Below are 13,629 nucleotides of genomic sequence, written 5' to 3' on the forward strand. Positions count from 1 at the left end.
TTCCAGATGTACAAGCTGGATTTAGAAAAGGCAGAGGAACCAGAGATCAAATTGCCAACATCCACTGGCTCAAAGAGAAAGCAAGGGAATTAAAAAAAAAAATCTAATTCTGTTTCATTGCCTATGCTAAAGCCTTTGTGTGGATCATGACAAACTGGAAAAATCTTCAAAAAATGGGAATACCAGACCACCTTACCTGCCTCCTGAGAAATCTATATCCACGTCAAGAAGCAAGCGTTGGAATTAGAAATGGAACAAAGGGCTTGTTCAAAATTGGGAAAGGAGTATGACAAGTATGTATATTGTCATCCTGCTTATTTAACTTATATGCAGAGTACAATGTGAAATGCTGGGCTGGATGAATAACAAGCTGGAATCACGACTGCTAGGAGAAATACCAACAACCTCAGATATCGAGAAAGGTAGAAAGGGAATGGCAGAAAGGGAAGAGGAACTATAGAGTCTCTTGATAAAGGTGAAAGAAGAGAGTGAAAAAGCTGGCTTAAAACTCAATATTCGAAAGACTAAGATCATGGTATCCGGTCCCATCACTTCATGGCAAATAGATGGGAAAACAAAACTAAAAAATGCCTGCTCCTTGGAAGAAAAGCTATGACAAAACTAGACAGTATATTAAAAGGCAGAGACATCACTTAGCCAATAAAGGTTTGTACAATCAAAGCTACGGTTTTTCCAGTAGTCATCTACAGATATGAGTTGGATCCTAAGGAAGACAGAGGGCTGAAGAATTGATGCTTTTGAATTGTGGTGTTGGAGAAGACTCTTGAGAGTCCCTTAAACAGCAAGGAGATCAAACCAGCCAGTACTAAAGGAAATGAACCAGGAATATTCATTGGAAGGACTGATGCTGAAGCTGAAGCTCTAATACTCTGGCCACCTGATAAGAAGAGCCAACTCACTGGAAAAGACCCAGATGCTGGGAAAGCTTGACAGCAAGAGGAGAAGGGGGTGGCAAAGGATGAGATGATCGGATGGCATTAGTGACCCAATGGACATGAGTTTGAGCAAACTCTGGGAGATAGATAGTGAAGGACAGAGAAGCCTGGTGTGCTGGAGTCCATAGGGTCACAAGAGTCAGACATGACTTATCGGTTAAACAATAACATGTAAATATATCCTCTCCATTGTTACCGGTTGGTTTTCTCAAGTGCACTCCATTCTTTTCCTTGCTCAAAGTGTTTATTAGGTACACAAACATTATCAAAATATAAAGACCTTGAACAGACTTCAAGATCTGGCCACAAGCTTTCTAGTCTCATCTTTTCACTGATTAACTTCAACTTCTTGCACTCCCCAGGCAACTGTTCAACTTCATGCTCTTTGTGTCCTTAACTACCTCATCCTTTATCTATCTAAAGGCTAGAGAATGTTTTCCCAGCTCTAGCTAATGACTCCTTCTCTAATCCTCAGTCACTCCTTAATACACAGGTCAGAGTGTTATCTCCTTGATGATGCCCTCCAGCAGTTCCCAGTGACAATTAGATGGAAAGTTATGACCAACCTAGATAGCATATTAAAAAGCAGAGACGTTACTTTGCCAACAAAGGTCCGTCTAGTCAAGGCTATGGTTTTTCCAGTGGTCATGTATGGATGTGAGAGTTGGACTGTGAAGAAAGCTGAGCATCGAAGAATTGATGCTTTTGAACTGTGGTGTTGGAAAAGACTCTTGAGAGACCCCTGGACTCAGTCCATTCTAAAGGAGATCAGCCCTGGGTGTTCATTGGAAGGACTGATGCTAAAGCTGAAACTCCAATACTTTGGCCACCTCATGCAAAGAGCTGACTCATTGGAAAAGACTGATGCTGGGAGGGATTGGGGGCAGGAGGAGAAGAGGACGACAGAAGATGAGATGGCTGGATGGCATCACTGACTTGATGGACATGAGTCTGGGTGAACTCCGGGAGTTGGTGATGGACAGGGAGGACTGGTGTGCTGTAATTCATGGGGTGGCAAAGAGTCGGACACGACTGAGCGACTGAACTGAAACAATTTCTCAGCTACAAGAGGAAATAAACTATTTAATAAACTATTTTACACCCTTTCCCTGGTACTCAATTTAATTATAAAATATGGGCAATAAACAGGTCCTACTTTGCAGGGTTTATGAACATTAGATGAGAATATCGGTAAGTCACTTAACACACCAACAGAAGAAGAAACGAAGATAAACTTCCTCAAGTAAAGGATGGTCGCTGGGAATGATTCTGACCCTGTTTGGTTTAGTCTAAAGCTCACGTTCTTTCTACCACACACGCTGTCTATGTCCTAGCAGATGACACACAAAGTTTACTTATTTAATACTCTCCCCCATTGGACTGTAAAGTCCTTGAATACAATGAGCATGTTTTACACGACTTTGTATATCCAGACACTCATTCATTTAAGTACTAACTCTGACCCTGTGATGTAGAGATTAAAAGACCTAGTCTCTACTTGTAAGAACTCTGCCTAGAGAAGGGAGAATTATAAGCAATATCTTACTGCTGTTTTCTATGCAAGAGGGACACTGGTGGCATATACATGGACTGGACTACAGACGTCCAAATAAACACCTAAAAGGAGAAGAAGAAAATTTAAGGTACAGGGAAGCCTTCTTTGGAAGAGATGAAACTAGAGATGAATCTTGAAGATTTTTAAGTTAGGGAGAACTAGGGTTTCTGGAGTTTTTAAAAGTATTAATTTGTAAATGATATAATTATTATACTGCTTATGCTCTGATAGTTTTAAATTATTATTGTTGATAAACATTTAATGGCCTTGAAATACATTTTAAAACATGGATTCATTGGGGGCTTCCCTGGTGGCTCAGTGGTACAGAATTCGCCTGCTAATGCAGGAGACTCAGGTTCTCAACCCCTGATCTGACAATATCCCACGTGCCGCAGAACAACTATAAAAGTCTGTGCCACAACTACTGAACCTGTGCTTCAGAGCCCAGGAGCCGCAACTCCTGAAGCCTGTGCACCTACAGCTCGTGCCCTGCCATGAGAGAGGTTACTGCGCTGAGAAGCTCGCACATCTTAAGTAGAGGGTAGCCCTCACTTGCAGCAACAAAAGCCCAGCACAGGCAGAAATAAATAAATAAAATTATGGGGGGGTGGGGGGGAGAATGCACTGGAAGGAGGATATTAAAAACTGAATGGTTCTTTCTAAAAAGAAAAATGGATTCATTAAAATACAGTAATTCAGATGTAAGTCATAATCACTGGTTGTTGTTCAGTCTCTAAGCCATGTCTCTGAGCTGCAGCAGGCCAGGCTTCCTCGTCCTTCGCTATCTCCCAGAGTTTGCTCAAATTCATGTCCACTGAATCAGTGGTGCTATTTAACCATCTCATTATCACTAGGCTACCTTGCAAATATACCAAGTTTAGGTACAAACTCAAAAAGAAACCTCACTGTGTAACTCTTCCAACTACAATGTACTTCTTCTGAAATACTGACATCTTAAGCTCACAGGAACAGAGCAAGAATGAAAACATTAATTACCTGGCAGTTATTTCTATTTTCTACCCACATCCGATTGGCATATTATATTTGAGAGCAACAAACCACTAAGACATATTTGATTTTCAGTTATGTTCTTTTCATTAACAATGGCATGAAGACTTTTGACATGCCTGACTTCCTTTGCCTGTAAACATCTACTCAGAAGTTTCGAAATGAGACAATACTTATAAGTTGATTTTTCAAATGCACCCTGGCACACAGCAATAGCTAATAAATGAGAGTTATTATTGTTTCTCTGAATAAACCAGAGATGGCCAGATGGTTCAAATACTGTTAATCTTAAATGGTATATGTCTTGCTTCTAAATAGAATATAAGACAAAAAGAAGAATCTATCTCTGCTTGTACTATGAGTAATCCAATTTCAGCCTCAAGGAGGATATATGCAAGAATTAAGAGTAACAGTCTTGCTACTCTTTTTGGATTGCCAAATGAACCACATTTTCTAAGGTAAATAACGGCTCACTCAGGACACAAGTCTATCCACTTGTGTCCTTTCACGTGATAGCTCAATTTTGGAACTGGAGAGTATCTTCGGCCAAGGAAGGAATAATCTGCCAATGTCATCCCCTCTATACATTGTAAACTTCTCCAGGGAAAAGACTGTGACTTATGCTCCAGCTATAACCAAAGCTGGCACAAAGTAAACAACAATTAATGAGTTTTCGATTAAAAGTCTAAGGGTTTTGTGCTGTATGGGATTCTGCAGGAACTTCTGGGAACACAAGCTCAGCAACTTTTCACTGTAGAAAAGCTTTTGTCATGGCTGCTTTTGATACTACAATAAAAGGCATGAACCTTTTATGAAGTCTGGCACACAGACCTCATAAATTCATGGCCAAGGCCTGGTGTAGAGGTTGTTAACATTTACCGTGACAAAGGTGAAATGCCTGCAGATCTTTGCTATTACTATTGATTATTTCATCTGTCCTCTGTCCATGTTGGTTTTATGTATTTTTCTCAGCTTGGAGAAGTAAACATTTCTCTTGTGAACTTCTGTGGCTTATTTCAAGCTTCTCTAACAGGCCCAAACTATTAAAGGAATCTGCAATAAGACAAAATAACACAAGAAATCTTAATAGTGTATGGAAGGGGAGGAAGACCGGAGGCCAAACACCACTCCAAGCACAGTAAGCTTCTAGAAAAACCACCTCAACAGACAACTCCGATCATTAAAACACAGCTTATAAAGTAGCATCTTTAGAGTTGAAAGAATGGAGCTGGGGAGACCTAAAAGGCCAATTAATTCGACAAGTGAAAATTAAGGTGGGGTGTTTGGGGTTTGTTTGACAACAATGAAACACCTGGCTTAGGTCCGCAATGAGATAACAAACCGCAAAACAAGAGCGCAAACCCGGCAGCTCTAAAGCCTGAAAATGACCACAAAGAGTAAGTAACGACGGGTTAAGCCAAACCAGCGCATTTCTTTGAAACAAGTCATTAAAGTAGCCTCTGCGTGTGAGGGGGGACTCTGCGGCCCTGAGGTTCTTTCTTGGGCTGTCGGCTCTGGTTGTCCCAGTTTAGACGTGTAGGGGCCACAGGGCTCCCGGGCCCATCTCTCCCTCTGAGCCCCGGGAGAGTCAAGTTAGTGACAGGGTTCCCCGGCCGGGGACTGCCACTCAACCCTCCAACCCTACTACTGGCTCGCAGCCCCTGCACAAACCTCAGTCGCGACCCCAAAGCCCCGGTTCTTACCATAGTGAGGCCGGCGAAGCCCCAGCCACATCACCCTTCCGGGCCCAGGGCGGAAGAGGCGTGCACGGCCGGCTTGCCTTTCTCTCCCCTTCCCGCGGTCTGGTTGGGCCTGTCAGGGTACCTCCTTCTGAGGCGCGGGTCTCGGGCTCTACGATAGGCTCCTCTCTACCGGAAAGGACGGGACCTAAATGACGTCATTCAGCCCCCGCGGAAGTAGGTGACACTCTCATTGGGTGCTGGATGTCCGCCTGTGGGAGCGGGCCTTTTGGAGAAGGCCGGAAGTGGAATTACTGAGAGGTAGGGTCCGGAAGTGGCGACTGACTCTTTTAATAGTAGTCGGTGGTCCAGTTATTGTTATTATTATTTTTTTTTCTTTACTTCTCTAGAACTCCTCAGCGCTCACTTTTTTTCCGGCGTAGACTCCCCTCGATGTGTAAGCTTCTGGCCCTTCTGTTTGTAAACTCTCGGGAACACCTGAGTTTTCTGGCGTTACCATCAGGTCGTGCGTCTCCTGGGCTCCCTTTTCAGTTTCTCCCTTTGCACCTGCGGGATTCTTTGTGTAAAGCGCCTTTGAAATGCCCTGTAAAGCTGTGGAATTAGGAGGACACTTGAATTCAGAGGGTTGTGTTGAGAAGGTGTTTGATCATTTTTCTAATATTGGCATTCTCTTCTAATTCCCAGCGTTTTGTAGATTGTCATTGGGTTCGATCTGAGGCTGAAAGGTGCCGATTGGAGTCAGGAAAGAACTTTCTGTGGGAACAAATGGAAAGGAGCTGCCCTTCCTGAATTAAGTAATTGATTAGGTGCTTTAGAGAAATGGTCCACCTGCAAGACATATACCAACTTTTTCTTTTAATCAGTATTATTATTTAACTTTCTCTAATTTTAACAATCCCATTAGATAAGGTTCTATTCCCTCTCCCCAGATTCTTTTTAGAATATTATCAGTTTTTTTAATACTTTGACTCAAAGTGGATTGAGAGAAACAGGAAAAGGAAGCTCATATAATGCATTGATTTATGTGCTTTTCTTGGCCAAACTATGTGACCCTTTTATATTTAGGGCAACACAGTGATTAGAATATTTGGGTTTCTACTATCTGTGATTGTATTGTTGGCTACTGCCCAAGTTTTTTTCTTTTCTTTTTTTTTTTTAACCATTACTAACTTTTTGTTCGAATCTACTGAATTGTCAAGAATTGGTTAAGTACACAAATTTAGCAAGTACTTAACTGAGCTTTTATTCATACCATCATGAGACTGCTGCAGAGGGATAAAGATGGCCTGTTCTTTCCAGAAATTTAATGGGCATGGGGAAGAGGGGAATAAGAAATGTATAAAAATATACTGTACCCTTGTCCTATCAAAAAACAAGCTGTAATGCTTTGTCTTGTGATTGCTTTACAATTTATTTTTTAAGTCTTACCATTCAAATTAAATAATCTTGGCTTGGTTATGGAAATTACGTTGTGCAACTCATCAAGATTGGTTTCCAAAGTAGTAAATGTGTCTGCAGACATCTTGATGTCATGTAGATTGTCTTCATTTACATGGACACTTTGAGGGTTATGTGTAATAGCTGAAGTGCATCAGGAAATTGAAGTTTTTAAAAATCACAGTTGATTTACTGTATTTATGCATTTTAATTAATTTTAGACTATAGGCTCTTACGTACTACAGCTTCAAAATAGGGAAGAACAATGCCAGTTATTTTAAAGTTACCCACAGAGGAAGCCAAATAGCAACAGATAAGACTGAACATACATTTATATATAAAGTTTTTCATGTAACACAACAAAGTTAATCTGACACGATCTCTTGGCAAGATCCCTAAGGAGGTGGTAGTTGAGATACATGGTCATTAAGCACATAAACTCCCTGCTCTTGGCTTCACTGCCAGTGAACTAATTTAAGCACTGTCTTACATTGCTATTTCAAAAGTCTCTTTTCTAGCAACTCTGGTATGGAATCTTATTTCAGACTATCTTGGATCATTTTCTTACACACTAAAAGTGAAATCTGATTCTTATAATTTCCTTCTTCAAAAATTATTGTCTCTCCTGCATCTAGACGAGTATTTTCAACTTTGATTTCTTAGGTTCAGTAAGAAATACTATTATCCTTTATATACTTTACATACTATTATATGTAAAAATAGTACATATTTATGTTTTTCTGTGCAAAGAATGCATGGACCTCCCTAGTATTGTTGGGTATTTGACCTGCACTAAGCACTCAATGGAGAAGGCAATGGTGCCCCACTGCAGTACTCTTGCCTGGAAAATCCCATGGACAGAGGATCCTGGTAGGTTGGAGTCCATGGGGTCGCGAAGAGTCTGACAGGACTGAGTGACTTCACTTTTACTTTTCACTTTCATGTGTTGTAGAAGGAAATGGCAACCCACTCCAGTGTTCTTGCCTGGAGAATCCCAGGGATGGAGGAGCCTGGTAGGCTGCCGTCTATGGGGTCGCACAGAGTCAGACAATGACTGAAACGACTTAGCAGCAGCAGCAGCAGCAGCAGCAAGCACTCAATGGGCTTCCCTGGTAGCTCATCTGGTAAAGAATCTGCCTGCAATGTAGGAGACCCTGGTTTAATTCCTGGGTCAGGAAGATCCCCTGGAGAAGGGATAGGCTGCCCTCTCCAATATTCTTAGGCTTCCTTGGTTCCTGAGCTGGTAAAGAATCTGCTTGCAATGTGGGAGACCTGGGTTTGATCCCTGGGTTGGGAAGATCCCATGGAGAAGGGAATAGCTCCCCACTACTCCAGTGTTCTGGCCTGGAGAATTCCATGGACCGTTTAGTCCATGGGGTGGCAAAGAGCTGGACAGGACTGAGCAACTTTCACTTTCAAGCACTCTATAAGGCTTGCATGTTTTGTATCTGGCTTTCTTTGTTCACTAAAATAAAAACCTTTTAAAGGGAGGGATAATGAAGGAGGGCCAGTTGACCTGAATGTTAAGCACTCAATGAATGGTTTTTTAAATTAAAAGTTTAAAAAATTGAATTGGTACTACTTTTAGTACCAGACTGCTTTCTCCCGTCCTTTTTTACTTGTCTCTAGTATTGATGGTGTTGATCATTTCCTTTTATCTGACTTTTTTCTCATTCAATATAGTAAAAAAAAAAATAATAATTTTACTTAATTTGTTTTCTTTGATCCTCAACTAGTCTCCATAGTCAGAGGTTGAAGTCCTTTATTATTTAGTGTTCATTTTCTCCTTTTTTAAACATTCTCTTTCCCCATGGCTCTTAGATTAAGACCCACAAAACTTTTGATTGACCTGCATGTTATTTTTTTCACCTTAAGAAGTGCTTCTCTTAATCTGTCTCTGATTCCAATGCCATTTATTTGTTCTTCTGAGCAAGAATCCCTTCAAGAGTTTTCTGTGCTCCAAGTTCCAATTTCTCTTTTACTCTTCTTTCTTGAGATCCCTTCAGCACAGTGCCTATGATTCCCCCAAATGCTCTTGTTAGTGTCAGTAAGTCTGAAACTGAATTTTCATTTCTGTTTATCATGCTATTTCTTGCCTCCAAGCCTTTGCTCATGTAGCTGCTTCTTCCTAGAATGTGTTTTCCTATCTTTTTTCCTTTCACTCCTAAACCTTTTCCAACTTCTAAATTATATATCAGATATAACTCAAGGAAGCTTCTTCTGAAATTTCAGACTGGTTAATGTGCTACATTTCAGAGGAGCTCCCATCTTGCCTCTGTATTTTACAAGCTTGCATAATAATCCTCTTTGGGTGTTTCTGTCTCATCAGATAGCTGGGAATATGTTTTACTCATCTTTGAGATGTTTAAAGCCTGGTACAAAGGATGTAGTCAGTGAATATTTTAATGCATTAATGGCATGACCAAAGTTACTCAGCTAGGAGTTTTGATTTCAACCTGAGTTTTATGAGGTATAAGTCAATGCTTTATTTGCAATACCTCGTTTTCAAGGAAAAAGGTAACTGTCTTCAAGACAGTTCTTATACTAGTAGGAGGTTTTTAGTTAATGCATTTTATTGCTCTGGGCAATATGCTCCTTGTCCTTTGTGAAGCTGCCAGTACTGGTGAGAAAGTTAGTTGTGACTTTTTCTAAAACACGGGCTGAAATTAGTGAACAGAGGGTTGTTATACTCAGCAAATTTTTAATATTGATGAAATTGGGCTCTTTATAGAAGAAAAACGCCATTGAGACTTCTGTTGCCCAAAAGAAAAAACCATGTTAGAATTCCAAATGGTTGATGAGGCATTCATGCTTTTGCTAGATACCAGTATTGCCAATAGCTTTAAATTAAACTTTTGCCTTTGTGCCACTGGGAAATCCCAGGGTATTTACAACATTTTACAAAGATTTTCTCCCAGTGGTATGGGAGTTTGTTCTTAAGATTAATAATGGTTGGTTTGTTAACATGATTTCTGATACTTGGCACAAAAATTAGGTGCACTAATTTTGCATATAAAACACTGTTTAATTCTAGATAATGAGCCAGACTTTCCAACTACCTTTTATGGCAGGCATTCTGGATTTTAACTGCTCTCCGAATATTGTCATCATTTTTACAGTCTGTAAACCAGTCTTTTATAAATTTGTCGAGCTTTTAGGACTAACAAAAAGGGAAATAATTTAATTCTATAAATTCTGAAAACACTTCAGTGCTTTCACCCTTAGCAATGGGATTGAAAATAATGATTAGGCTTAGAATTAAGAGTCAAAACAAGTGTTACTTGGAGTACACTTCTGAATTTGTGCCTTGTTTCTCTGAGCTTTGCTAACCCTGCAACAGTGACCAAAATGTTGAAATAAGCAAGGACTTCAATCTGGTCTTTGTGTGAGAGGATGCTATTAGCTTACTTGTAATTTTGTAAGAACAGTTAATGAGAATTTTATTGAATAAAGAAAAGTCTTTCTCAATTGGCAGAAATAAGTGGCTGCCAAGACATAAGATGCGGCCATTGTGAAGAGACTCATCAAAGTGTCCTGATAGTATAAATATTGATGTGCTGAGACATGTCAATATTTACCATAGAATCTGGAAGTTGCCAAGTTCCTGTTTAAGAAATATGACCCTAGCGTTGGACACAGTATATCAATAAATAAAGATCATGTCCAAATGAACAGCTGCTCAGAGAAGATCTCAGAGAAAATAGGATAACATCTGTCTAAACTTTAGGGCACTTCAAAAGTTGAATTTTAAAAATTTATTGATTCTTTTTTTGGTAATTTGTAGGTGGATGCTTGTATAATATAGTGTATTAATATAGTTCCGTATATGTGTTTGACTTAAGTATTTTTTTCTAAATTACAGCATGCTTGGTTGAAATTTATAATTTTGTAAATTAGTTGTGCTATGATACTCATCTCTAAATTGAATTTAAAAAATCTTGCCTTAATGTACTTAGGAACTGACTTCTTCATTTAGAGCATTTTTCTTACAGAAGTTGGCTCAAATCACAACATTACTTTTGGGAACCAAAAGTTTGTGCTCTGAGAATTTAGCAGTAGAGAAAATACAAGTTTCTGAAGTTTAACTGTAATGAGGAAATTTATCCTGATTATTATACGGCAACTATGTCTCAGAAGAAAATGTATAGGGTAATGAGCGACTAAAGTAAATATGTTTGGTTGAGTATCATAGATCACCACTGTTAATTCCCATGTGAGATTCACTGTAACTTAACAAGAGTATTTAATGAAAAATAGTTGCTTGAAACCTTTATATCAAGTCGCTGGAACCACACAAACAACCTTGCATCTGTTTTACAGATTTCTAGAAGGTTAAACTTAGCATTCTTAGAATAATAATAGTCCAAACAGTCCTAGAAAAGCATGAACCATGGCTATTGGGACTGGTCCTCTCATCATTTCTCATTTCTGATAGTGAAGATTGATAGCTTTTATACAGTAATCTAATTATGTTACCATATTGTAATGTTTATATTACATTACAACATAATGTCATGGAGGTTTGTGACACTGTACAGGAAACAGGGAGCAAGACCATCCCCAAGAAAAAGCAATGCAAAAAAGCAAAATGGCTGTCTGAGGAGGCCTTACAAATAGCTGTAAAAAGAGAAGCAAAAAGCAAAGGAGAAAAAGAAAGATACACCCATTTGAATGCAGAGTTCCAAAGAATAGCAAGGAGAAATAAGAAAGCCTTTCTCAATGATCAGTGTGAAGAAATAGAGGAAAACAATAGAATGAGAAAGACTAGAGATCTCTTCAAGAAAATTAGAAATACCAAGGGAACATTTCATATAAAGATGGGCTCAATAAAGGACAGAAATGGTATGGACCTAACAGAAGCAGAAGATTTTAAGAAGAGGTGGCAAGAATTCACAGAACTGTACAAAAAAGATCTTCACGACCCAGATAATCACAATGGTGTGATCACTCACCTAGAGCCAGACATCCTGGAATGTGAAGTCAAGTGGGCCTTAGGAAGCATCACTACGAACAAAGCTAGTGGAGGTGATGGAATTCTAGTTGAGTTATTTCAAATCCTAAAAGATGCTATGAAAATGCTGCAGTCAATATGCCAGCAAATTTGGAAAACTGAGCGGTGGCCACAGGACTGGAAAAGGTCAGTTTTCATTGCAATCCCAAAGAAAGGCAATGCCAAAGAATGCTCAGACTACCGCACTATTGCACTCATCTCACACGCTAGTAAAGTAACGCTCAAAATTCTCCAAGCCAGGCTTCAGCAATATGTGAACCACGAACTTCCAAATGTTCAAGCTGGTTTTAGAAAAGGCAGAGGAACCAGAGATCAAATTGCCAGCATCTGCTGGATCATGAAAAAAGCAAGAGAGTTCCAGAAAAACATCTATTTCTGCTTTATTGACTATGCCAAAGCCTTTGACTGTGTAGATCACAATAAACTGGAAAATCCTGAAAGAGATGGGAATACCAGACCACCTGACCTGCCTCTTGAGAAACCTGTATGCAGGTTAGGAAGCAACAGTATAGAACTGGACATGGAACAACAGACTGGTTCCAAATAGGAAAAGGAGTACATCAAGGCTGTATATTGTCACCCTGATTATTTAACTTATGTGCAGAGTACATCAGGAGAAATGCTGGGCTGGATGAAGTACAAGCTGGAAACAAGATTGCTGGGAGAAATATCAATAACCTCAGATATGCAGATGACACCACCCTTCTGGCAGAAAGTGAAGAGGAACTAAAGAACCCCTTGATGAAAGTGAAAGAGAGTGAAAAAGTTGGCTTAAAGCTCAGCATTCAGAAAACGAAGATCATGGCATCCGGTCCCATCACTTCATGGCAAATACATGGAGAAACAGTGGAAACCGTGGCTGACTTTATTTTTGGGGGCTCTAAAATAACTGCAGATGGTGACTGCAGCCATCAAATTAAAAGACGCTTACTCTTTGAAAGAAAAGTTATGACCAACCTAGACAGCATATTAAAAAGCAGGGATATTACTTTACCAACAGAGGTCCATTTAGTCAAGGCTATGGTTTTTCCAGTAGTCATGTATGGATGTGAGAGTTGGACTATAATGAAAGCTGAGTGCCAAAGAATTGACGCTTTTGAATTGTGGTGTTGGAGAAGACTCTTGAGAGCCCCTTGGCCTGCAAGGAGATCCAACCAGTCCATCCTAAGGGAGATCAGTCCTGGGTGTTCATTGGAAGGACTGATGTTGAAGCTGAAACTCCAATACTTTGGCCACCTGACGCAAAGACCTGACTTATTTGAAAATACCTTGATGTTGGGAAAGATTGAAGGCAGGAGGAGAAGGGAACAACAGAGGATGAGATGGTTAGGTAGAATCACCGACTCAATGGACATGAGTTTGGGTAAACTCCGGGAGTTGGTGATGGACAGGGAGCCCTGGCATGCTGAGGTCCATGGGGTTGCAAAGAGTCAGAGACGACCGAGTGACTGAACTGAACTGAATGTTATATTGTGAACAGGGAATGCTGAGTATAATTGAAATCATATATTCTTGCAAAAGCTACATTTGTGTCTGTAAACAACTTGATAAACATGGAAAAACAGATTTGCTTAGAGGATCATAAAAAAACTTTTAATGTGTTCAGTATATTAAAGATAGAAGTGAAAAACACATTTTAAAATTTAAATTGACTGAATATCTCTTTCAGAGAGGCATTGCCATTATTTTGAGGTAAGATCTTGAGTTTTTAGGAGAAAACATTAGAATTGTTAATTAGTGATTTTTAAAACTTGGGAAACATTTTTTGCCCTGTAACCAAGACTTGTACTTTTGGTTTGAGTAGACACATTATGATTGTTTTTTTAGAATCTTAGTGCCTTATACAAAATATTTGCTAATTGTCTTTTTGAACCACCTGTTACTGGTTATTTATTATGTGGTGACAACGAAGTCCCAGTGTTTTCGAAATGACATGTGTTTTGGATTTGATAAGAATGGAAG

At 39.6% G+C, this 13,629-nt stretch overlaps 2 protein-coding genes across 12 annotated transcripts in view; one reads left to right on the top strand and one right to left on the bottom strand.

The window, feature by feature from the left end:
* The window catches only part of TMEM167A (transmembrane protein 167A), a 47,901-nt gene extending 42,628 nt beyond the window's left edge, over positions 1 to 5,273 (bottom strand). The window contains exon 1 of the mRNA XM_086412875.1: positions 5,223 to 5,273. Coding sequence (XP_086269001.1) covers positions 5,223 to 5,225 — 3 coding nt within the window. The 5' untranslated portion in view covers positions 5,226 to 5,273. The remainder of the gene's footprint in view (positions 1 to 5,222) is intronic.
* Positions 5,274 to 5,444: 171 nt separating this feature from the next.
* XRCC4 (X-ray repair cross complementing 4) overlaps positions 5,445 to 13,629 on the top strand; it is a 329,942-nt gene continuing 321,757 nt past the window's right edge. For 6 of the 11 annotated variants that reach the window (XM_086412872.1, XM_086412873.1, XM_086412865.1 and 3 more), the window contains exon 1: positions 5,445 to 5,519. The gene's annotated coding sequence lies outside the window, so the exon portion shown is untranslated. Of the gene's footprint in view, positions 5,656 to 13,629 lie in introns of all 11 variants that reach the window. The other 5 variants (XM_086412874.1, XM_086412867.1, XM_086412869.1 and 2 more) reach the window with 1 other exon arrangement.

The sequence above is a fragment of the Bos grunniens genome, chromosome 7 (genome assembly GCF_055505025.1).
Source record: "Bos grunniens cultivar Pamir isolate PY7600 chromosome 7, Bosgru_T2T1.0, whole genome shotgun sequence".
Taxonomy (NCBI): domain Eukaryota; kingdom Metazoa; phylum Chordata; class Mammalia; order Artiodactyla; family Bovidae; genus Bos; species Bos grunniens.